Source organism: Mastomys coucha, chromosome X (genome assembly GCF_008632895.1).
Source record: "Mastomys coucha isolate ucsf_1 chromosome X, UCSF_Mcou_1, whole genome shotgun sequence".
NCBI classification, from domain to species: Eukaryota; Metazoa; Chordata; class Mammalia; order Rodentia; family Muridae; genus Mastomys; species Mastomys coucha.
In genome coordinates this window covers 111,122,858-111,147,545 of record NC_045030.1, presented here as the reverse complement: position 1 = coordinate 111,147,545, position 24,688 = coordinate 111,122,858, and the positions used below count along the sequence as shown (strand labels likewise).

At 35.9% G+C, this 24,688-nt stretch overlaps 1 protein-coding gene across 1 annotated transcript in view; it reads right to left on the bottom strand.

Annotated features, from left to right (window-relative positions):
• The window catches only part of LOC116088240 (connector enhancer of kinase suppressor of ras 2-like), a 25,437-nt gene extending 12,273 nt beyond the window's left edge, over window positions 1-13,164 (bottom strand). The window contains exons 1-4 of the mRNA XM_031367038.1: window positions 13,128-13,164; window positions 11,498-11,546; window positions 6,040-6,263; window positions 2,678-2,751 (exon numbers count right to left, since the gene is read on the bottom strand). Of these exons, the coding sequence (XP_031222898.1) occupies window positions 2,678-2,751; window positions 6,040-6,263; window positions 11,498-11,546; window positions 13,128-13,130 (350 nt within the window). The 5' untranslated portion in view covers window positions 13,131-13,164. The remainder of the gene's footprint in view (window positions 1-2,677; window positions 2,752-6,039; window positions 6,264-11,497; window positions 11,547-13,127) is intronic.
• Between the last annotated feature and the right edge of the window lie 11,524 nt (window positions 13,165-24,688).

Below are 24,688 nucleotides of genomic sequence, written 5' to 3'. Positions count from 1 at the left end.
CGGCCCTGTGAAGGTTCTGTGCCCCAGTGTAGGGGAATGCCAGGGCCAGAAAGTGGGAGAGGACGGGGCGGCAGGCATGGGGAAGGGGGAGGCAACAGGGGTTTGTTTTTGTTTGTTTTTTGGAGGGGAAACTGGGAATGGAGAAATTTGCATGTAAATAAAGAAAATATCTAAAATAAAATTTTTTAAAAAAAGGAAAAAAATAAAAAGAAAGCTTCATTCTGTAAGTAAATATTTCCTTTGCAGTCTCTTGCTATGTGGCCTATTAACATCTGTAGGGGGGTTGGGTATTTGTTCCCCTTCTGCAGGGATTCTTATCAAGTAAGAAAAAATACTTGTTCTATAAATTATTTGTCATTATAATGATTTGATTGTGTTTTCTAAAATGAAAAGAACAGGAATATACTATAAAGAACATAATAAAAATGAGAAGAATAAATAAAAACTCAAGTTTGGGGGATATGTGATAACAACATATAAAGGTTGATTTTTTAAGAGACTGAATCCATATGGATTTATACTTATATGCTTATTCTCATTATAATTTCCTCATTTATTTGGATGTCCAAGTGACCTGGGCTTGTGTTTAACTCTTTTCTAATTTTAAATTAATACCCATTTTCTGATGATGGCCAGGCAAGGCCTCAAGTGGAGGGACTGGGACACTAACACAGTCACAAAATTTTGATCTACAGTTTGTTCTGCCTGCAGGCTATTCTGGGAACAGATCCTAGAAGAATCATTAAAGAGACCAGGGAGACCTCATCCAGCAAGTGACAGGAGCAGATGCAGAATCTCATAGCCAATCACTAGGCAGAGCTCTTGGAAAGACCTTCTGACGAGAGTGAGGAAGGATGAGAGGAACCAGAGGGGTCAGGCATGCCACAAGAATATGGTCCACAGAATCAATTGATTTAGACTCATAGGTGCTTGCAGAGATCAGGGATCCTGTAGGGGTCTGCTAGGTGCTCTGCATGTTATGTCTGAGTAGCTTGGTGTTCTTGTGGAAATTCTAGCAGTGGGAACAAAAGCTGTCCCTGTCTCTCTTGCTTGCTTTTGGGACTCTTTTCCTCCTATTGGGTTGCCTCCTCCAGCCTTAAAATGAGGAAGTTGCCCATTCTTTTTGTTTTTTTTTTTCAGTGTGTTGTTTTTTTTTTTAATTTTAAAACTATTTTATTTTATTTTGGATATTTTCTTTATTTATATTTCAAATGTTTTCCCCTTGCCGGGTCTCCCTTTTGGAAATCCCCTATCCTATCCCTACCCTGCCTGCCTCTTTGAGGGTGCTCCCCTACCCACCCACTCTCTCATTCCTCCCTGGCATTGTCCTATACTGGGGCATTGAACACCCTCATGACCAAGGTGCCTATTCTTATTGTAGTTTTTTTATGCTATGTTTGGTTGATGTCTCTGGGAAGCCTTCCCTTTACTCTGTGCGGTGGGTAGAGGGGACACTGATCTTGGGGTGGGGAGAAGAGGTGGAGTGGGAAGACTGAAGGAAGGGGAGGGAAGGGAAACTGTGGTTGGCATGTAATATATGAGAGAGAGAAGAATTTAAACAAGAAAGAAAAAGAGAGACTGGTTTTCCATTCTCAACTCTGTCATTAGTAGATAAATCACACATGTACATCACAGGCCAGATATTGAAAAATAATGTAAGTTGAAATACTAACTATGCATATAAATACTGTCTAACAACATTCTCATATCTACACTAACAGAAGCACAGCCTTTATAGCCAGAAGGCTACAAACTAGAACTTCCCCCTCCCCATGCCTTACTTTAACCATGAATTCTTAAATACTTTAGCAGACATTTTAAGATATAAAATATTAAAACTATATCACATTTTAATAGTCTTTTATTTAATATTATTGATAAATATTTCTTCAATGAAATATTTTCTATTTTCTTTCCAAGCTTTCCTATCATTTAATGTAATTAAGAAATAAATTAAATAATCACACCACTATCACTACCACTAATGTACCCCAGTTACTAACTTTGCACCATGTAACCTATTTTTGTATCTTTTAAATATCTCTTCAGATGAATTTATTACCTCTTCCTTGGACTTTCTGAAGTCTCTTCATGTCTTCTGAATTATGGTAAATTCAAATAGTCTATAATAATTTTGTGACTTATATAATAAAAAATATCCCATTCAGTTATTTCTAAATAATTATATGACTAGTTATACAGTATTTTATATATGTAATTAGTATATTATATGAACATAATATATTATCATCTAATTAATTTTGTAATTATATACTGATATCCCTATGACATGTTAATCTTAAAACACATATATTACCAAGAGAGAACAGCATTGATTTATATAATTATGACAAATTTTAGAAAGACTTGTAAAATTAAATATATATTACGATTATTACATAAAATATTCCTATTTTAAAATAGTTAATGATTCAATGATGGTAAATAATGAATTAGAGTGGTGTCACAGCTTGAGAATATTTTAACTATTAGGTTAATCCAATGGAATCTATTAACTATAAGTTCTACTCACAGTGTAATCCTTCAAATTCTACTAGTCTGGACAATCAGAGAGTGAACTATAAGAAGAATTTAAAAGTATAAACTGTACTCCTGTTATAGCTCTATTTTAGAGTATTCATTTGAATTCTGAATTTAAATGTCTATCATTACTTACTGGTCTCTTCTGCAATGTGGAGCTAAGTCAATTCGGAATTCTGGTAGGTATATGAAACCATCAGCCTTGGTGTCCTAGGAAAGAATAAATAAATATAAGCAGAAGCATTAATATTTAAGAGAGAGTGCTATAACTTGAAATGGAGAAGCAAGAGCCAGGTCACCAGTATTGTCACAAACATTTTTTTTTCTAGAATGCTTATTAAAGAATGCTGTTTTCTTAGCATGCATTTGAAATAGCTTTCTGCAAAGCAAATGGACCATGCATTTATTAAACCAGCGATGGTAACAAAAGACTCTTAAAGTAATGATTATACAGAATTATTTGAAAATATGCAAACAGCTCTCGCCATCATTAAGGCAAAGCAGATAAAAATATGTATCAATGAAGGCCAGCAAGGCAATCAGCTACAGCAGCATTTAGCATGTTACTAAACCTTCAGTTGTCTCACACAGAACGATGATTACATGTATCAATCATTTTCAACTTCAAAGCTTCTAAAACATCAAATAGTGAAACATCTAAGGATGAAATTGTTTAGCATATGAACATCATCAAGCAGATTTTGAAATATCACTTTCTATTCCTTGTGTTTTTATATCATATAAGGAGCTCATCAAATCTGTAAGGCATTGTCATGAATTGACACAAGGTTAAACACCTTTCAACATGTTTATAGAACATATAAAGTTCTAGTCATCATAAATCTGCCCATGTTTACCATGTCACTTTTTTTCTGAATAAGTTTCTTCAAGGCTGAAAAGGGAATATTATTGCTAGGTTGTAATATTTTTTAACTCACAAAGCAAAGTTTAAGTATTATGGATATGAGAAAATATGAGCCTAGTAATCTTAAAGTTAAAAGTCAAAATCAATATATTTGATAATAATCTGATAAATTCACTCTCAATTTTGGAACCATTGAAAAAGGTGCCATAATATTAATTTATCTTATATTAAGTAAATTAATTGTGAGAACATTCTTCAAATGAAAAGGAAACATGATAGATAGAATGTACTATTGCTTTTCTGTTTAAGTTAATCAGAATTATTTCAATATTCACCATGTTTCATCAGAATATGAAATCATCTAATATTTTATATTTACTCTTGAAAACTTAAATTTGAAAATGGGAAATTTACATATTATTTGAGAAAGGTGGAAGAATAGAATATTCTAAGAAATAGTATTTATTAAATAATTATGTGCCTGACATTGTGCAATTGTTCTTTATATATGTTAACTCTACTATCACAAATAGTAATTGATTAAATTATTATATATTGAGTGCATATTGGAGATAAATTGCTGAGTTGGTGAAGGTGATGCCAGGGAAGACAAATAGAGTACTTGTGAAAGTTTATGATCCAGGAGTATTTTAATATAAAAACAATAAAGAAGAATTATAAAAGGCCAAATCTATGATCAAAGGTATATCATTATATGAGAGATAATGGGATTTGAACAAATGGAGTAGGATCAAGAAAGGCTTCCCTACAAAAGTCATGTATTGAGGTGAGATTTGAAAGAAGAGTGGGTTGTTAATGAAGTTAACAATTGGGATCATGGAATATTACAACAAGAAGGAAGACACATGAAAAGATTGTATGAAAGAATGGAGCACAGAACATTAGAGAAAATGGAAGTGGCCAGTATAGCTGGAATGTAAACATCACAGGATGGCTAGTACAAAAAAGAAAGAAGAGCAGGATTCCTATACTGGCTGCCATCCCATATAAAGGACATTTTTGTGTAAGAGCTGTAATGGAAAGTTGTTGATGGATTTCATTAAGGAAGAAAATTTTTTAGAATGTGGTGAGAGGAGGTAGTATGGATATGGCAATTTATATTTTAAAAGATCCGCTAATCAGAGTGGTAAAGTAAATTAGAGGAAGGCCAAAGTGAACAGGACAAGACAGATTGGAGGCTATTGAAATTGTTTAAAAGCTAACAATGGCTTGGACTAGACAGTGAAAATGATGAATTTGATAGATACTTAAGAAATAATTTTTATTGAACTGGATATGGATACATTGTAGGAGGCAAAATAGTACAGGGTTGAGGATAACTCATGAGCAGAAAGTCACAGCGAAGAGATCATTTTAAGGATGGCACAATAAGGAATTTTGCTTTGTACATGCTGAATAGGAAAACTCTTGAGGCAGCCTAATGGGGAGATCACTGAACTTATGATTCCTAAATACAAGAAGAGAAATTTAGAGTATAGATAAAAATATGTGTGAATCATGTATGCATATGGTAATAGAGGGTAAAATTCTTATTGAAAGGTTTGTGTAACACAATAAGAAAACTTAGAGCTGATTCTTTTTTGTTGTTTTGTTTTGTTTTTTTGTTTTTTGGTACAGGGTTTCTCTGTGTAGCCCTGGTTGTCTTGGAACTCACTCTGTAGACCAGGCTCGAACTCAGAAATCCACCTGCCTCTGCCTCCCAAGTGCTGGGATTAAAGTCATGCGCCACGACTGCCTGGCTTGATTAACAGAAAGAGCTGATTCTTAATTAACAGAAAGTCACTTGAAAGATATGACAATTTTGAAAAATTGTTAAAGTGTTGTGGCAGGATGAAAATGAGGAAAGGCCAAATAAAATGCAATTTGAAAGTATTGGGCTTAGTAACATCAAAATGTCAGGGTTATCTTCTGAAATTTATCCCCACAGTGTGTGTGGGGCATTTTAACTGAGTTAATGAAAGCAGAATGCATAAATAATATATCAAGAAGCCTGGCTGTACTTGTCAGGGTGTTAAGGTAAATGCTCGAGCTTAAATGAAAGATCTGGATTCCTCTTCACACTGGGAAAACCTTCTGAGTGTCTTATGGTCAGTACATCCCAAACAAAACTTATGGCCTTGTCAATTATGTACTGTGAAGTGATATTTGTTGGGCTTTATAACCAGTGAAACACACAGGATTCATTTTACTTTTGTCTAAATGAAAGGATCCTAGCACTTAAAATAAAAGTTTGTGTGATGAACCTGATTGAGAGGGAGAGGATCAATACATAAGAGAAAGTAGGATAAAAATTTTTGCCCAACATTATGACTCGTTTTAAAGAAAATGGGCTTTAAAGAAGATAAGCAACTTGCTTGGCCTCTTGAAGTTAATAAGTGAAAGGGCTTGGAGTAAAAGCAAGTACTTTTGATTTCAAAAGCATTGATTAAGATACCTTTACTAGACATATTAGTTAGCTTAGACAGTCTTTTTAAAAGCATGAAGTAGCATCAATTGCTCATCCCTGACATTAGGTCTTATGAACATCTTTTCATTTGCCAGAAGTATATACCCTTAATGCTAACACAAAAGACTATTGTCAGTGACAGACCTTTCCTTTGTAGAGCACTTACATTCAGATGTGAGAACCAGTAGAGAGTTGAGTGTTTCAAAATAAACCAGTATTTTTTCCAACTAAAGAGGGAGATTCCTCTAGATGGTCTTTTATGCCAAAGCCAGCCCTCGCATTTTCCATGGCCTAGTTCTGTACAGGCAATTGCACAAAATCGATTTTTAGGCCAAGAATGACGGTTTTCCTCTGAAAAAAATGTGGGCAAGAGCCTTCTAAACCAGGAACCTATAAAAACAAACAGGAATAAAATGTTAGTTTGAATATCATATCAATGTGGACTTTAAATTATCATAACATTTTTCACAAGTCTGCATTAGTCTAACAGCTCACCAATATTAGACAGTTTTTCTCCCCACTACAAATGGCAATATTTTAATACATCTTTACTTATTTGTATTCCTTATTTAGTCAATAGTCATTTTAGAATTTTTTTTTTTTTTCGGTTTTTCGAGACAGGATTTCTCTGTATAGCTCTGGCTGTCCTGGAACTCACTCTGTAGACCAGGCTGACCTCAAACTCAGAAATCCACCTGCCTCTGCCTCCCAAGTGCTGGGATTAAAGGCGTGTGCCACCACTGCCCAGCCCTAGAATTTCGTTTTGAAATTTTTTTGTCTTATTCTGTGAATTTTTAACTTACTGACTGATATATTAAGGGGATTAACACTTTATTTGTCATATATATTTAAAATTTATCTCTTTTGTTTATGTCATTGTGGTATATACATAGTTTTTTACTAGTTAGCCACAAATATGAAAAGTATATGGTTTCTGTTTTTATTGCTAGAAGTTTTATTCATTTTTACATTTAAATCACAAATGCATCTTGATTTCTATATATTATAAAAAATAGGAATCTAAGGATATTTTGTCTTTCCAAAGATTCTAACAATTGCTCTGAGCCATCTATTGAATAACCTTTTCTTTACTGATTTCAAATACTTTCATTATTGAACTCTTCAATTATTTTGTACATTTAACATATGTATTTATAATTTCTTTCATTAAAATATCAAATATTTTAACTCATCTGGGCAATATTATCATGTATTAAATTTTTATGATTTATTAATATATATCTATTGTCAGTTAATTCTATAATTTCTCTTTCTGCTTTTTTTCTTCTACAACTTTCCCCAATATGAACTTTTAAAGTAGTGTTAGCTTCCAAATATATCCTGTTAGAATTCTGATTGAAAAATTTAAAATGAATTTAAGAAACATAGTGTTTTTTACTACTAAAATTCTGAGCCTTGTACATGGCCATGTAATTCAACATTTACCAAGGCTTCTCTGAAGATATTCTATATTTCAAATATATGTTTTATACATTTCCTGTTCTTTGGTCTTTTGTATTTTGTAGTTTTTATTTCAATATTTGATCAAAATTCCATTTCCTTGTTAGTATTTTACTGTTATGCAATAGGTGATATAAATGGTTTTAACTTCAGTAGCTCAATAGCCTAAATCTGTAAGGGTAGATCTGAAATTTAAATAAATTACAGTTTTAATTAAAGTAACTTAATGGATAGAAATCAAAGTTCATAAATATAAGTATAAATGATATTAAGAATGCCATAAAAATAATTTGGCTCTTTTAAAAAAGTACTTCTCAGCTACTGGGAAGACCCCACAGTCTGAAGGCCCTCCAGGAGGTCTGCTACAGCCAGGGCCACAGGTAAGGGATGCTCCCAAATAAATGTAGCAGCTGAGAACCCTGAAGAACCCAGAAGACTCAGAAACCTCCAACCCACCCCAACTCCCTGCGTGAACCCAACCCACTTTCTGGGCTGCAACTTCTACAGCTGATAAACAACATCAGCAAAGTACCTGGATATAAAATTAACTCAGACAAATCAGTACCCTTCCTCTACACAAAGGATAAACAGGCTGAGAAAGAAATTTTGGAAGCAACACCCTTCACAATAGTCACAAATAATATAAAATACTTTGGTATAACTCTAACCAAGCAAGTGAAAGATCTGTATGACAAGAACTTCAAGTCTCTGAAGAAAGATATTAACAAAGATCTCAGAAGATGGAAAGATCTCCCATGCTCATGGATTAGCAGGATCATTATAGTAAAAATGGCCATCTTGTCGAAAGCAATCTATAGATTTAATGCAATCCCCACCAAAATTACAATACACACAAAGACATGGAACGAACAATTCTCAATTTCATATGGAAAAATAAAAATACCCAGGATAGCAAAAACAATTCTTAACAATAAAAGAACTTCTGCGAGATCACCATCCCTGACTTCAAGCTATACTACAGAGCAATTGTGATAAAAACTGCATGGTATTGGTACAGTGACAGGCAGGTAGATCAATGGAATAGAATTGAAGACCCAGAAATGAGCCCACACACCTATGGTCACTTGATCTATGACAAAGAAGCTAAAACCATCCAGTGGAAAAAAGACAGCATTTTCAACAAATGGTGCTGGCTCAACTGGCAGTTAGCATGTAGAAGAATGCAAATGGATCCATTTTTATTTCCTTGTACAAAGCTCGAGTCCAAGTGGATCAAGGACCTTCACATAAAACAGATACACTGAAACTAATAGAAGAGAAATTAGGGAAGATCCTTGAACACCTGGGCACAGGAGAAAATTTCCTAAACAGAACTCCAATGACTCATGCTCTAAGATCAAAAATGGATAAATGGGGCTTCATGGAACTGAAAAGCTTTTGTAAGGCAAAGGACATAGTTGATAAGACAAACCAGTAACCTACAGATTGGGGAAAAAAATCTTCACTAACCACACATCTGATAGAGGGCTAGTATCCAATATATATAAAGAACTCAAGCTAAACTCCAAAAAACAAACAACCCAATCAAAATTGGGGCATAGAGCTAAACAGAGAATTCACAGCAGAGTAATCTTGAATAGCTGAGAAGCACCTAAAGAAATGTTCAAAGTCCTTAGTGATCAGACAAATGCAAATCAAAATGACCCTGCGATTTCACCTCGAACCAATCAGAATGCCTAAGATAAAAAACAGGTGACAACACATACTGGCAAGGATATGGAGAAAGAGGAACACTCTTCCATTGCTGGTGGGATTTCAAACTGGTACAACCACTCTGGAAATCAATCTGGAGGTCCTCAAAAAATTGGAAATAGATCTACCTGAAGATCCAGCAATACCACTCTTGGGCATATACCCAAAAGATGTCACACAATGCCACAGTGGCACATGTTCCTCTGTGTTTATAGTGGCCTTGTTTATGATAGTCAGAAGCTGGAAACAACCCAGATATCTCACAAAGGAAGAATGAATACAGAAAAAGTGGTTCATTTATACAATGGAATGGTATTCAACTATTAAGAATGAAGACATCCTGAGCTTTGTAGGCAAATGGATGGAACTAGAAAATATCCTGAGTGAGGTAACTCAGACCCAAAAGGACATGTATGGTATGTACTCACTAATAAGTGGATATTAGTGAAAACAAAGTACAAAATACCCAGGATACAATCCACAGAACTCAAGAAGGTTAACAAGCCACAGGGTCTAAGTGAGGATGCTTCAATCCCATTTGGGAGGGAGAAATAAATCAGAGGGCAGAGGGAGGGAGGGAACTGTGTGTGAGAGGGAAGGGGAGGGGCAGGGCCAAAGGGGAACATGATCAGGCATTGGGTGCGGGACTAGGAGTGAATCCCCGAGGGCCAGCAAAATGAACAGAAATATACAACCTGTATTATGTACCAGAGACCCAGGAGGTGAGAGACTCTCAGGACTCAAAGGGAGGGACCTTAGATGAAATGCCTGACAGTAGGGAGAGGGAATTTACAGAGTCCACCTCAAGTAGAAAGACAAGGGCATCAAGTGGAGGGATGGGGTTGCCATCCCACAGTCAAAAACTCTGACCCAGAATTGTTCCTATCTAAAAGAATTGTAGGGACAAAAATGGAGAAGAGACTGAGGGGAAGAAGGTCCAGTGACAGGCCCAAACTGGGATCCATCTCAAGGGGAGGCTCCAAGGCCTGACACTATTACTGATGCTATGGTGTACTTACAGATAGGAGCCTAGCATGGCTGCTCTTTGAGAGGCCCAACAAGCAGCTGACTGAGACAGAAGCAGATACTTACACCCAACCAATGAATAGAAGCTGAGGACCCCTATAGTTGAACTGGGGAAAGGCTGGAAGAAGCTAAAGAGGAGGGGGACCCCACAAGAAGAGCAGTAGTCTGATCTAACATTGACCCATGAGATCTCTCAGACACTGAGCCACAAACTAGGCAGCACAGGTCTAAGGCCCTGGACACACACACACACACACACACACACACACACACACACACACACACAGTAGACGACTGCTTGGTCCGGCCTCAATTAGAGAAGAGGCACCTAACCCTGGAGAGACTTGAGTCTCCAGGTTATAGGGAGGCCTGGTGTGGTGTGGGGATTGTGGTGCAGTGTAGACATCCTTTTGGAGATGGGGAAGGATGAATGGGATGAGAAACTGTCAGAGGGCAGAACAGAAGGGTGATAATGACCGGACTTTAACAAAAGATTAAAGATAATAAAAAATACTTCTATTAAAGTATGCCAATATAATAAAGATGGAAGTTTGTTCTTGAAATACTTTTATGTATTGAGCTTATCACCCACTGCTTTGACAAAGGTCAAAAAAGTCTATGTTTATTATTACAATTTAAAATATGCTCATATTACATTAATTTTAACTGCCTTACATATTACTATAAGTTTACCAATCCATAATACAGCCTGTAACAATTACTCTACTTATCAATTTACTCTTCTCTTGGGATTCTACTAACAAGAGCAAATTTTCCAGCAGGTTTAAGTTGAATAGCCGTTCATATTAGGTTACTTTATTTGAACACAAAGCTACACAAGTTGCACATTTTTCTTATGGTCAACTATTTCTTAGAGCTCATTGCACAAGAGAACAGTTTAACAGAGTATTATAAAGCCCTACTAATGCTTACATAATATTTTAGTTTTATTACAATATTAAATAAACACATCTGTAAAAGACCATCATCCGTCTTTAACAAAGAAAAAAAAGTAGGCTTTCTATTTCATGAATTTTCTGAAACAAAGTAAGATTATGAAAAGAAATCCCTCAATGGATAATATATAGTTTCATATATGAAATGGTTAGTTTGTAGAATGACTGACAAAAGGAAAATTCATGCAGTCAATGAAATTTTGAGTCAGGTATAATTCTTAGAATACATGTGTTTCTATTCCTTTGGATAAACCATTGATATTAGGATATTTGTATGTAACATGCACACATTAATAGAATGATCTGTTCGTGCTACTATTCTTTAAAAAAGACCTATAACAAAAATGTTCTATAACAACTCTGAGAAGTTTAGTACTGACTTTATGTTTTAGCTCTTCAACAGAAGCAGCAATTGAGAGAAATGCATTTATATGAACAGAAGGGGAAAGCCAACAAAAAGAAACTTACAGTCAATCCAGTTTTGGGCTTTTGCCTTCATGAAACAATTTAAAATATTCTACAAAGAAAAGAACATGCAAATTAAGTAATCCATCAACTTAAATGGCTATAATAATTTTCTATCTTCATTTGATCAGGTAATGATAACACTTCATCTTAATTTAAATATATAGATGTAATATAGCAATACTATAAAAATCTAAAAGTACAAAGTATCTTACTATAACCAGGAAGTATTACTTATTTTATTGTTTAAGAGATTAATTTGAATGGAAGGGGTGCAAGATGGACGGTACTGATGTGAAAAGCTGACCTCTGGACATGACATGGCTGCTGTACATGTAAACTCACAGCAGCTGTGGTTGCTACACAAGACCTACACAATATCAAGTGAGTTTACTATTCCATCTTGGAAGAGGGAGGGGCTCTTGATGCTCTATCCCTCACTGAAGAACTAAAGTTAATTAATGTCTGCTAAAGAAGGCTGTAGCACTTTTCATTGTGGATGAGAGGGTGGGGAAGCCATTGGTACATACTCCAATAAGTAGATGACCCTACACTTGTGCACATATGAGAATCACTAAATGGATTTAGTCAGTTATAAATTAAAAACAATAATAAACGGACAAAGCCATGAACTTGAGAGGGAAGTGGAAATATTTTGGGGAAGTTTTGGAGGAGTTAACTAGAAAGAACGAATAGAGAGACATGTTGGAGAGGTTACAGGGGGGTTGAAAGGAGGGTAGTAGGGAATGGATATTACCAAGAACCATATATGTAGGAACGTTTAAGAAACAATTTTAAGTGAATGGATCAATATCCCCCTTTCTATTAAATTAATCTTGAATTTCTAGAATTAACCTTAGCTTCATCTGTTTTATTGTTTTCAATACATAGTGGGATGAACTTATTATTAGCTATTTCAATATTTTACATTTACACTCATTACTGACTATTCTGATAGTTTTTTGATAATAAGTTTGTGATAGTTCAAAGAAAATTATATGGAAGTAGAATGAGCAACTGAAGTATGAGAAAGTAAGTCTCATAATACTGGGCCAGCCACCTTTGTAGTAGGCAATTTTGTGATTTTTCCAATGTATGATATGGTGTATGATAATAGCTGAGTTTTTGTATCATAAAATACTCAATGAATGAATGTGTATAAGCAGATAAAGTAAACCCAGGTTGCTGTTGTCTAGCCATACTTTGTGACTTTATCTGTAGCATTAAGGTTCTCCTTTGGAAAGTAAAAGAAATATGACCGAGTCATTGTATTCTCAGAGCTCATGAAATACATGTTTCCTAATATTCATTTCACAAGATACTTGTTTATTTTTAAATGATGAGGGCACTTAAAGGACAAAGTTAAATACTATGCAAAATATTAAAACAAAACAGAAGTATGAGTTGTAAATAGTAAAACTGTGTTTTTATTCCTCTTTTCCATTGACAATAATTTTGTTTGCATTCTTCCAAAATTATTCAATATATGCATGCAGTTATATTTTATACATTTAATAGTTTCTATCAAACAGAAAGGATAGAATGATTTTATGTGAATTGACATGGAAGGATGACTTCAATGTTACTAGAGAAATATAACTTTCACACAGTACTGATATTTGGATAATTTTACCATTATGAGTGAGGATTCATTTTCATTTTCTTCATCATCATCATCTTCATCATCATCATCATTGTCATAATGAATATTCCTAAAGAAAAGAAAAAAGCAGGTTTTAAAATCACACTAAAAGTAATTTAGAAATAAGCAATGAAATAGTACATATAAGTTTAAATATGAATATTCTTATGGTTTCAAAGTTAGAAACATTTAACCCTGTTTCTTACTAAATGTTCAAGTGGCAATAGAAAAATATTATGCAGTATTTACAAGACCAACAAGAACTTGGAAATAATCCTGGAAATAGCTTCATGGTCAATTTCTAATAAACCAATTAGAAAAAGTATATATAGAAAATTCTAGTGTATTGAAAAGTTATTTATATATGAATATATATATATATACATATATGTACCTATATATGGACACACATATATAAGAAATAATACATTTTATTGTTTATGTGGTATTGGAATATTTTGTAGTTCTTAATCATATAAATATTAAAATTTATTTTATATAAAAATAAAAAATAAAAAAATTATACAATAAAGTATTATATGTGAGCATCTATATTAAAATTGCTAAACTAAACATATGCATCTGAACTTGTTTCTAAGATGACTTATAATGAACCAAAATTTATGTTGTATATAAGTAAAATCAATCAAGCAATAAACTTACTAAATATAGTCAATGGAGCAATGTAAAAGAATTTAGAAATGATCACTGAAACGTATATTGATTGCTGTAGATATCTGATATTGTTTCACAGGTATGCTTAATCACTAGTCTATAATTCGACAATAGTATTTAACAAGAACTTCCCATGATTTGAAAAAGTAACAACATTGTCATTTATATCTAAAAGTACATTATGATTTCATCCTAAAGAATATTTGCTGCAGTGCTATTATCCAGGCATGACATAGAACAATCTCATAAGGAAAAGAGAAAAATCAAAACAGCCCTGAGATTCCACCCCACACCAGTCAGAATGGCTAGGATAAAAAAACTCAGGTGACAGCAGATGCTGGAGAGGATGTGGAGAAAGAGGAACACACCTTCATTGCTAGTGGGATTGCAAGCTGGTACAAACACTCTGGAAATCAGTTTGGTGGTTCCTCTGGAAATTGAACATAGTACTACCTGAGAACCCAGCTACACCACTCCTGGGCATATACCCAGAAGTTGCTCCAACATGTAATAAGGACACATACATGCTCCACTATGTTCACAGCAGCCTTATTTATATCAGCTAGAAACTGGAAACAACCCAGATGTCTCTCAACAGAGGAACGGATACAGAAAATGTGGTACATCTATACAATGGAGTACTACTCAGCTATTAAAAACAATGAATTTATGAAATTCTTAGGGAAATGGATGGATCTGGAGAATATCATCCTGAGTGAGGTAACCCAATCACAGAAGACCACACATGGTATGCACTCACTGATAAGTGGATATTAGTCCAGAAGCTGGGAATACCCAAGATACAATCCACAGACCAAAATAAACTCAAGAAGAAGTAAGACCAAAGTGTGGATACTTCGATCCTTCTTAGAAGAGGGAATAAAATACCCATGGAAGTAGTTGCAGAGATAAAATGTGGAGCAGAGACTGAAGGAAGGACAATCCAGAGACTGCCCCTCCTGGGAATCCTTCCCATATTCAATCATCAAATCCAGACACTATTGTGGATGCCAGCAAGTGCTGGATGACAGAAGCCTGATATAGCTGTCTCCTGAAAGGCTTTGACAGTACCCGACTAATACAGAAGTAGAGGCTCACAGCTATCCATTGAACTGAGTAGAGGGTCCCCAATGAAGGAGCTAGAGAAAGGACCCAAGGAGCTGAAGGGTTTGCAGCCCCATAGGACGAACAACAACATGAACTAACTATTACCTTCAGAGCTCCCAGGGTTTTTTTTTAACTTTATAAATTATCCTCAAATAAAAGAGAGATGAATGCAAACAACAGTTTTCCACTGAACTATTTCTTTTTACCGAATTTCTTCCTTTACATTCTTTAAAAATCCTGCTATATACTTACATCTTTATACTTATAGTCATAAATATGAATATAAAAAATTCAATTTTACTTTAGAGATAATACTTGGCAGGTTATTGTAAAAATACGTGATAAAAACTTACTGGGTATATGGTCTGGCAAATAGAGAAGTTTCTTCGTCATATCCTTCTGCTGGTTTTACAGTAAGCCCCACTGCAGCTCCCAGAAGAAATTCTTCTTCATGTCTCATGGGAGATCTTCGTGCTGCTTGCAGAGTGATTTCCTGTGCAGAACTCACAGCATGCCTACTGAAAGGACTCAGGGTTCTTGGACTTGCTTGTCTCTCAGTGTATCCTCTTGCAAGACTCACAGCACGTTCTTTACCATATCTCTCGGAGTATCCTCTTGCAGGACTCACAGAACGGCCCCTTGCAGGAATTACTTTGAGTCCTTGTTCAGGCCTCACAGCAAGATCTTTAGCAGGATTTGCAGCATAGACTTTTTCAAATCCGACAGGTCTTCCTCCTTCAGGTCCCCAAGTAGGTGCTTCTGCCGATCTCCAAACAGGTACTTCAGAAGTTTTCCTAGTAATTTCTCTCATAGGTACTGCCAAAGATCCTCCCTCAGCTCTTGAAGCACCACCATATTTATCAGACAGCTGAAGAATACAAACATAAAACAAAGGGTTAGCTGCTCATATATTAAAATGGAGAAAGTTAATCGACATGCTAGGATTCAAAAGGTTGTCTGAATAACAATGTCAGATTCCAAAATGCTTCGATTTGAGATTATTTATACAACTTGTTTCAATTTCAACCAAGTTTGAAAGTAAAAAATAAGATAAATAACCTTATATATCTTTTCTTTCTGTAAAGAAATCATACAAAGTTTTAGACAGAAAACAGCTATTAAGAACTTGGCACCTGTTCAGGGATGAATTTAAAAAATTTTAAATATAAAATCAGCTATGTTACAACTTATTTTTAAAGCATTTTAAACAACCCTTTTCAAAGCAGAGTTTTCTATAAGAATACATACATATTCGTTCATATTCTCAAAAGAGAAACGAAGAGTGGGAAAAAGTCAGTTAGGCTTTAGGACAAACAGTTGCAGGAAAAGAGTAATAATGAAGCACAGGTCAGCAAGAGGAAATTGATGCTCTTTGAGTAAATTTTCTTTATAAACTTTTGTTTCTAAATTAGGTACATAGCTTATATATAAGTAAAATTAAGTAAATATATTTTAAAAAGCAAAAGCTGTAAACTGACTTCAAGAAAAAACAATCTAGATATTAGTTTGATTAATAACACAATCATGAAGACATAAAATACAAAATTTTGGTGACTATCCTCTATGAAGAATGAAAAGGATTATAATATATATTGAGTTTTATCATCTGGATTGTATTAGTATAACAACTCTGCTACTAATAGTTATTGATGGCTACAGTTTTGCAAGCATTGTGTGAGAAGATATGCTGACAGCTTTGTAAATTATAGCTGCTTTATGACAACTGGCTAAAGAGAAACAGGTATAGAGTAGACATTATGAACAAAGGGCTCTTTCTTACTCACTAGCTTGAATATTGTTCTGCTCCAATATTAGTCTCTCTTTCTATTGGAACTCCAGGTAGTATGAAGGGAGAAATGGAAATAGCAGAACATGGATCCAGGTAGCAAATAAGAATGCAGGGTAGAAGAGGAGTGTGAGAAGAATTGCTAATACTACAGACTTTTGAAAATGACATAAAGAAACCTAGTACTATGGAAGTTTCCTACAATATGTACATATATACACATAAGATGAGTTTAAATGGAAATTCAATCTAATAGAAGAGTGGCATAGGTTATTAAAAAAAAACCTCCAGTGCCAAGTATTGGTTACCTCTTTTCAATTTGTTTATCAGTGGGGTCTATAAACCTCCTCTACCAAATTACAAACTATTACATAGCTCTTAGTTACCCTCTAGAAGTTTTCAGTATGATCTTATTATTGGAGGCACCACATATCTGAGTCACAGAAATCATGAAGAAATCATGTCCAGTCTACCCCAGAAATTTCATACTGACTATCTTTTACAGTTCTTGAAGGTTCTGTGCATGCAACTGGGAGAAAAAAATCATCAAAGGTCTTACCAAGCTATGAACCCTGTAAGCAACATATTCCTGGTGATATACACTCACTGGTATAGTAGTACATGTGTATGGAAATAACAGTCACTCTCTGACTGGCTTTAAAGCTCACTCAGCAAGATGGAACCCATGCCTGATACCCTTACCTGGGACAAAAATCTATGGGTAGCTAGGTTATAGGCCATAGGGAAGAATGGGTTCCTATTATTCTAATAAACAGATATAATATAAACTGTCTTCTAAGTTCTTAACTTTATACCCATATATTAGTGTATTTCTCAACTTTCTTTAGAGAAGCTTCCTTAGCAGTAGTTGGCAATTGATACAGAAATCCAAAAGAAGTTAACATGCAGATGATGAGATACTATGGACTGCTTAGCTCTATGTGGGGCATCTAGATCCATGCCATCTCCCACAAAGGCTTAGGAATCATCATAGGAGATGAAAAGACTGTAGGAGCTATATAAAATGGATTTCTGTTACTAAAAGAGTATTTGTTGGCCATGAGAGCACAACTGCACACACAAACTCAAGAGTAATTGGGATTGCAAGCACATGACTTGCATGAGACCAAGCCAGTCAACATCCCAACATGGTATAAGTTGAATAATAGACACTAGAGAATATATAACTAGAATTGATAGGCTGCAACTCAAGTGCTTTGTACATGGTGACTCACTTAATCCTAAGAACATTTTTATTAAGTAGATACTGTTCTTATGCTATAGGAAAGCAAATTAAAACAGTGATTAACAAACTTGTTCACGGTAGCAAGTGATCAAAGTGGAGTTGAAACCCTGCCATTCTGATTCTGAAAGTCTGAACTCTCAGTGCTATAGAGTGCCTTTTAAAGAAGATATTAAGCTGAGTAGTATTCCACTGTGTAAATGAACCACATTTTCTGTATCCATTCTTCTGTTGTAGGATATCTGTGTTGTTTCCATCTTCTAGCTATCATAAATAAGACCACTATGAACATAGTGGAACACATGACCCTTTGAAATGGTGTGGCATATTTTAGGTATATTCCCAAGAGTGGTATTGCTGGTTTTCAGGTAGATCTATTTCCAATTCTTTGAAGAACCTCCAGATTGATTTTCAGAGTGGTTGTACCAGTTTGAAATCCCACCAGCAATTGAAGAGTGTTCCTCTTTCTCCACATTCTCGCTGACATATGTAGTCACCTGTAGTTTTGATCAAAGCCATTCTGATTGGTGTAAGGTGGAATCTCAGGGTCATTTTGATTTGCACTTCTCTGATAACTAAGGACTTTGAAATTTTCTTTAGGTTTTTTTTCAGGTTCCTTTACACAATGGAATACTATTCAGCTATTAAGAATGAGGACATCCTGAGTTTTGCAGGCAAATGGATGGAACTAGAAAATATCATCCTGAGGTAAGTCAGACCCAAAGAACATGCATGGTATGTACTCAATAGTAAGCAGATATTAGCCAAAAAAAAAAAGAAAAGAAGAAAAAAAGAAAGAAAGAAAGAAAGAAAGAAGAAATGTACAGACTGCCCAAGATGTAGTCCATAGAAACAAAAAGGGCAACAAGCTGAAGTGCCCAAGTGAGGACACCTCAGTCCCACTTGAGAGGGAGAAGAAAGAAATCACAAATGGGGAGGGAAGGAGGGACCTGGGAAGGAATGTGGAGACAGGGGGCAGGATGTAGGAAGGGAGTGGCAGTAGAGGGGAACCTGATCAGGTATTGGGTGAGGGAAAAGGACAGAATCCCTGAGAGTCAGCAGAAAGAATGGAAACATGAAACCTCAGGAAATAAGGTTTGGGGGACCCTCCAGAATGTACCAGAGACCTGGGAGGTGAGAGACTCTTATTCAGGACTCAAAGGGAGGGACCTTAGATGAAAAGCTCCACAGTAGGGAGAAAGAACTTATAGAGCCCACCTCCAGCAGGAAGACAGGTCATCAAATAAGGGAGAGGGGGCCATCCCTCAGTCAGAACTCTGATCCATAATTGTTCCCATCTGAAAAAATTACAGGGATAGGAATGTGGAGAGGAGCCTGAGGAAAAGAAGATCCAGCAACAGGCCCAAAGTGGGATCCAGCTCAAGAGGAGGTCCCAATGCCTGACACTATTACTGAGGCTATGGAGTGCTCATAGAAAGGGACCTATCATGACTGTACTCCAGAAGACCCAACAAGCAGCTGAAAGAGTCAGATGCAGATATTTGCACCCAACCAATAGACAGAAGCAGCTGACCCATGTTGTTGAATTGGGGAAGGCTGAAAGAAGCTGATATGAGGCTCCCAACACATATACAGTAGAGGACTTCCAGGTCTGTGTTCAGTCAGATATGATGCACCTAACCCTCAAAAGACTGGAGGCTCCAGGGAATTTAGAAGTCAAGTGGGATGGGGTGTGTAGAGACATCCACATGGAGACAATGGGTGGGGAGGAGGTATGGGATATAGAACAGTCCGAGGCTAGACTAGGGAGGTGGGACTAAAATATGGAATTTAGACATTCTGGTTTCTGTCTCTGCCAATAGCAGAACTTCTGCCACAGGGCTCCATACCCAAATAGCACTAGGAGGGAGCGAGCATTCCAGGAATGTAGACAGACCTGTGAGTGCAGGTAGGACCACTACTGCTGCTCATAGGAACTGGCTCAGAACCCTCAGGATAGAGGAACTGAAGAATGGCCTGGGACAGGAGTCCTCTGGTCTCCATCTGTGCCCAGAGCTGATCCTGTGCCACAGAGCTACATATACAAATAACACCAGGAGAAAGTTGTTTTCCCAGGAATGCCTGGCCTACACACCTTTGAGCAAAGGTAAGACCACTACTTCTCTTCAAATTCCTGGTCCAGGAGGGATCCTCCCAGAGCCATCAGGACTGAGGAACCAAGGATCAATGAGGACAGGATCATTCTGGTTTCTGTCTGCACCCCAGAGCTGACCCTGTATCACAGATCTCCATATCCAAATTCCTCCCAGAGAGAACTGAGACACAGGCTTGCAGAAGGAACAAGCCAAAGTCAGAGACAGCAAGACCAGCTAACACCAGAGGTAATCTGATGGTGAAAGGCAAGCACAAGAAAGTAACAGAAACCAAGACTACTTGCCATCATCAGAACCCAGTTCTCCCACCACATTGAACCTTAGTTACCCCAATACACCAGAAAAGCAAGACTCTGATTTAAAAATCAGATCTCATAATGATGATAGAGGAATTTAAGAAGGACATAAATACCTCCCTTAAAGAAATACAAGAGAACACAGGTAAACAGGTAGAAGATCTTAAAGAGGAAACACAAAAATACCTTAAAGAATTACATGAAAATATAACACAACAGATAAAGGAATTGAACAAAACTATCCAGGATCTAAAAATGGAAATAGAAACAATAGAGAAATCACAATGGGAGGCAACACTGGAGATAGAATATGTAGGAAAGAGATCAGGAGTCGTAGATGCAAGTATCACTAACAGAATACAAGAGATAGAAGAGAGAATTTCAGGTGCAGAAGATACCATAGAAAACATTGACACAACAATCAAAGAAAATGCAAAATGCAAAAAACTCCTAACCTAAAACATCCAGGAAATCCAGAACACAATGAGAAGACCAAACCTAAGGATAATAGGTATAGAAGAGAGTGAAGATTCCCAACTTAAAGGGCTAGTAAATATCTTCAACAAAATTATAGACGAAAACTTCCCTAAACCAAAGAGATGCCCACGAACATACAAGAAGCCTACAGAACTACAAATAGGTTGGCCCTGAAAAGAAATTCCTATCATATAATAATCAAAACACCAAATGCACTAAACAAAGAAAGAATATTAAAAGCAGTAAGGGAAAAAGTTAAAGTAACATATAAAGGCAGACTTATCAGAATTACACCAGACTTCTCACCAGAGACTATGAAAGCTAGAAGATCCTGGACAGATGTCATACAGACCCTAAGAGAACACAAATGCCAACCCAGACTACTCTACCCAGCAAAGCTTTCAATTAATATAGATGGAATAACCAAGATATTCCGTGACAAAACTAAATTTTCACAATATCTTTTCACAAATCTAGCCCTGCAAAGCATAATAGATGGAAAACTCCAACACAAGGAGGGAAAATCCACTCTAGAAAGAGCAAGAAAGTAATCATCTTTCAACAAATCCAATAGAAGATAACCTAACCACACAAACATAAAAATAACATCAGTAATAACAGGGAGCAACAATCTCTATTCCTTAATATCTTTTAACATCAATGGACTCAATTACACAATAAGAAGACATACACTATCAGACTGGATACAAAAACAGAACCCAGCATTTTGCTGCATACAGGAAACGCACCTCAGTGTCAAAGACAAATACTACTTCAGAGTAAGAGGTGGGAAAACAATTTTCCAAGCAAAGGGTCCCAAGAAATAAGCAGGAGTAGCCATTCTAACACTGGATAAAATCTACTGTCAAATGAAAGTCATGAAAAAAAGGTAAGGAAGGACACTTCATACACATCAAAGGAAAAATCTACCAAGAAGAACTCTTATTTCTGAACATTTTTGCTCCAAATGAAAGGGTACCCACATTCATAAAAGAAACTTTACTAAAGCTCAAAGCACACACTGTACCTCACACAATAACTGTGTGGGACTTCAACACCTCACTCTCATCAATGGACATATCATGGAAACACAAACTAAACAGAGGCACAGTAAAATTAACATAAGTTTTGGACCAGATGGATTTAAAAGATATCTATAGAACATATCATCCTAAATCAAAATACCTTCTTCTCAGCACTTCATGGTACTGTCTCCAAAACTGACCATATAATCAGTCACAAATCAAACCTCAACAGATATAAGAAGATTGAAATAATCCTATACCACCTATCAGATTAAGGCTTGTCTTCAATAGTAACAAAAACAACAGAAAGCCCATATACACATGGAAGCTGAACAATGCTCTACTCAATGATAACTTGGTGAAGAAAAAAAAAAAGACTTTGTAGAATTTAGTGAAAATGAAGATACAACAAACTCAAACTTATGGAACACAAAGAAAGCAGTGCTAAGAGGAAAACTCATAGCTCTGAGTGCCTCCAAAAAGAAACTGGATAGAGCATACACTAGCAGTTTAGTAGCACACCTAAAAGCTCTAGACCAAAAAGAAACAAATACATGCAAGAGGAGTCGAAGGCAGGAAATAATCAAACTCAGGGTTGAAGTCAACCAAGTAGAAACAAAAAGAACTATACAAAGAATCAACAAAACCAGGAGGTGGTTCTTTGAGAAAATCAACAAGATAGATAAACCCTTAGGCAGACTGACCAGAGGGCATAGAGACTGTACTCAAATTAACAAAATCATAAATGAAAAGGGAGATATAACAACAGAAACAAAGGAAATCCAAAAAATTATCAGATCTTACTACAAAAGCCTATACTCAACAAAACTGGAAAATCTGGATGAAATGGAAAATTTTCTAGACAGATACTAGGTACCAAAGTTAAATCAGTATCTGATAAATGATCTAAATAGTCCCATATCATCTAAAGAAGTAGAAAGAGTAATAGTCTTACAACCAAAAAAAGCTCACAACCAGGGGGTTTAATAAGTAGTTCTATCAGACCTTCAAAGAAGACCTAATACCAATACTCCTCAAACTATTCCACAAAATGGAAACAAAAGGAACTCTACCCAACTCATTCTATGAAGCCACAATTACTCTGATACCTAAACACAAAGACCCAACAAAAAAGAAAACATCAGACCAATTTCCCTTATTAATATCAATACTAAAATACTCAATAAAATTCTTGCAAACCAAATTCAAGAATACATCAAAATGATCATCCATCATAATCAAGTATGCTTCATCTCAGGGATGCAGGGCATTTCAATATATGGAAATCTATCAACGCAATCCACTATTAAAACAAACTCAAAGAAAAAATCATATGATCATTTCATAGATGCTGAGAAAGCATTAGACAAAATCTAACACTCCTTTATGATAAAGGTCTTGGAAAGATCAGGAATTCAAGTTCCATACCTAAACATAGGAAAAGCAATATACAGCAAACCAGTAGCCAACATCAAACTAAATGGAGAGAAACTTGAAGCAATCCCACTAAAATCATGGCCTAGTCAAGGCTGACCACTCTCTCCCTACCTATTCAATATTGTACTTGAAGTCCTAGCCAGAGCAGTTAGACAACAAAAGGAGATCAAAGGGATACGAATTGGAAAGGAAGAAGTCAAATTATCACTATTTGCTGATGATATGATAGTATACTTAAGTGACCCCAAAAATTCCACTAGAGAGCTCCTAAACCTGATAAACAACTTCAGCAAAGTAGCTGGATATAAAATTAACTCAAGCAAATCAGTGGCCTTCCTCTAATCAAAGGATAAACAGGCTGAGAAAGAAATTGGGGAAACAACACCCTTTACAATAGTCACAAATAATATAAAATATATTAGTGTGACTCTAACTAAGCAAGTGAAAGATCTCTATGACAAGAACTTCAAGTCTCTGAAGAAAAACATCAAAGGTCTCAGAAGATGGAAAGATCTCCCAAGCTCATGGATTGGCAGGATTAATATAGTAAAAAAGGCCCTCTTGCCAAAAGCAATCTACAGTTTCGATGCAATCTCCATCAAAAATCCAAATCAATTGTTCATAGCGTTAGGAAGAGGAATTTACAAATTCATCTGGAATAACAAAAAACCTAGGACAGCAAAAACAGTAACAATAAAAAAATTTCTGGGAGAATCACCATCCATGATCTACAGCTGTACTACAGACCAACAGTGATAAAAACTTCATGGTATTGGTACAGTGACAGGCAGGTAGATCAATGAAATAGAATTGAAGACCCAGAAAAGAACCCACACACCTATGGTCACATGATCTTTAACAAAGAGCTAAAACTATCCAGTGGATAAAAGACAGCATTTTCAACAAATGGTGCTGGTTCAACTGCCAGTTAGCATGTAGAAGAATGCAAATTGATCCATTCTTATCTCCTTGTACAAAGCTCAAGTCCAAGTGGATCAAGGACCTCCACATAAAACTGGATACACTGAAACTAATAGAAAAGAAAGTGGGGAAGAGCCTCAAGGACATGGGCACAGGGGAAAATTTCCTGAACAGAACACCAATAGCTTATGCCCAAAGATCAAGCATTGACAAATGAGACATAACACTGCAAAGCTCCTGTAAGGTAAAGGACACTGTCAATAGGCCAAAATGGCAACCAACAAATTTGGAAAAGATCTTTACCAATCCTATATCTGATAGAGGGCTAATATCCAATATATATAAAGAACTCAAGAAGTTAGACTCCAGAGAACTAAATAGTCCTTTTAAAAATGGGGTACAGAGCAAAATGAAGAATTCTCAATGGAGGAATAATGACTATAAGCACCTAAAGAAGTGTTCAACAACCTT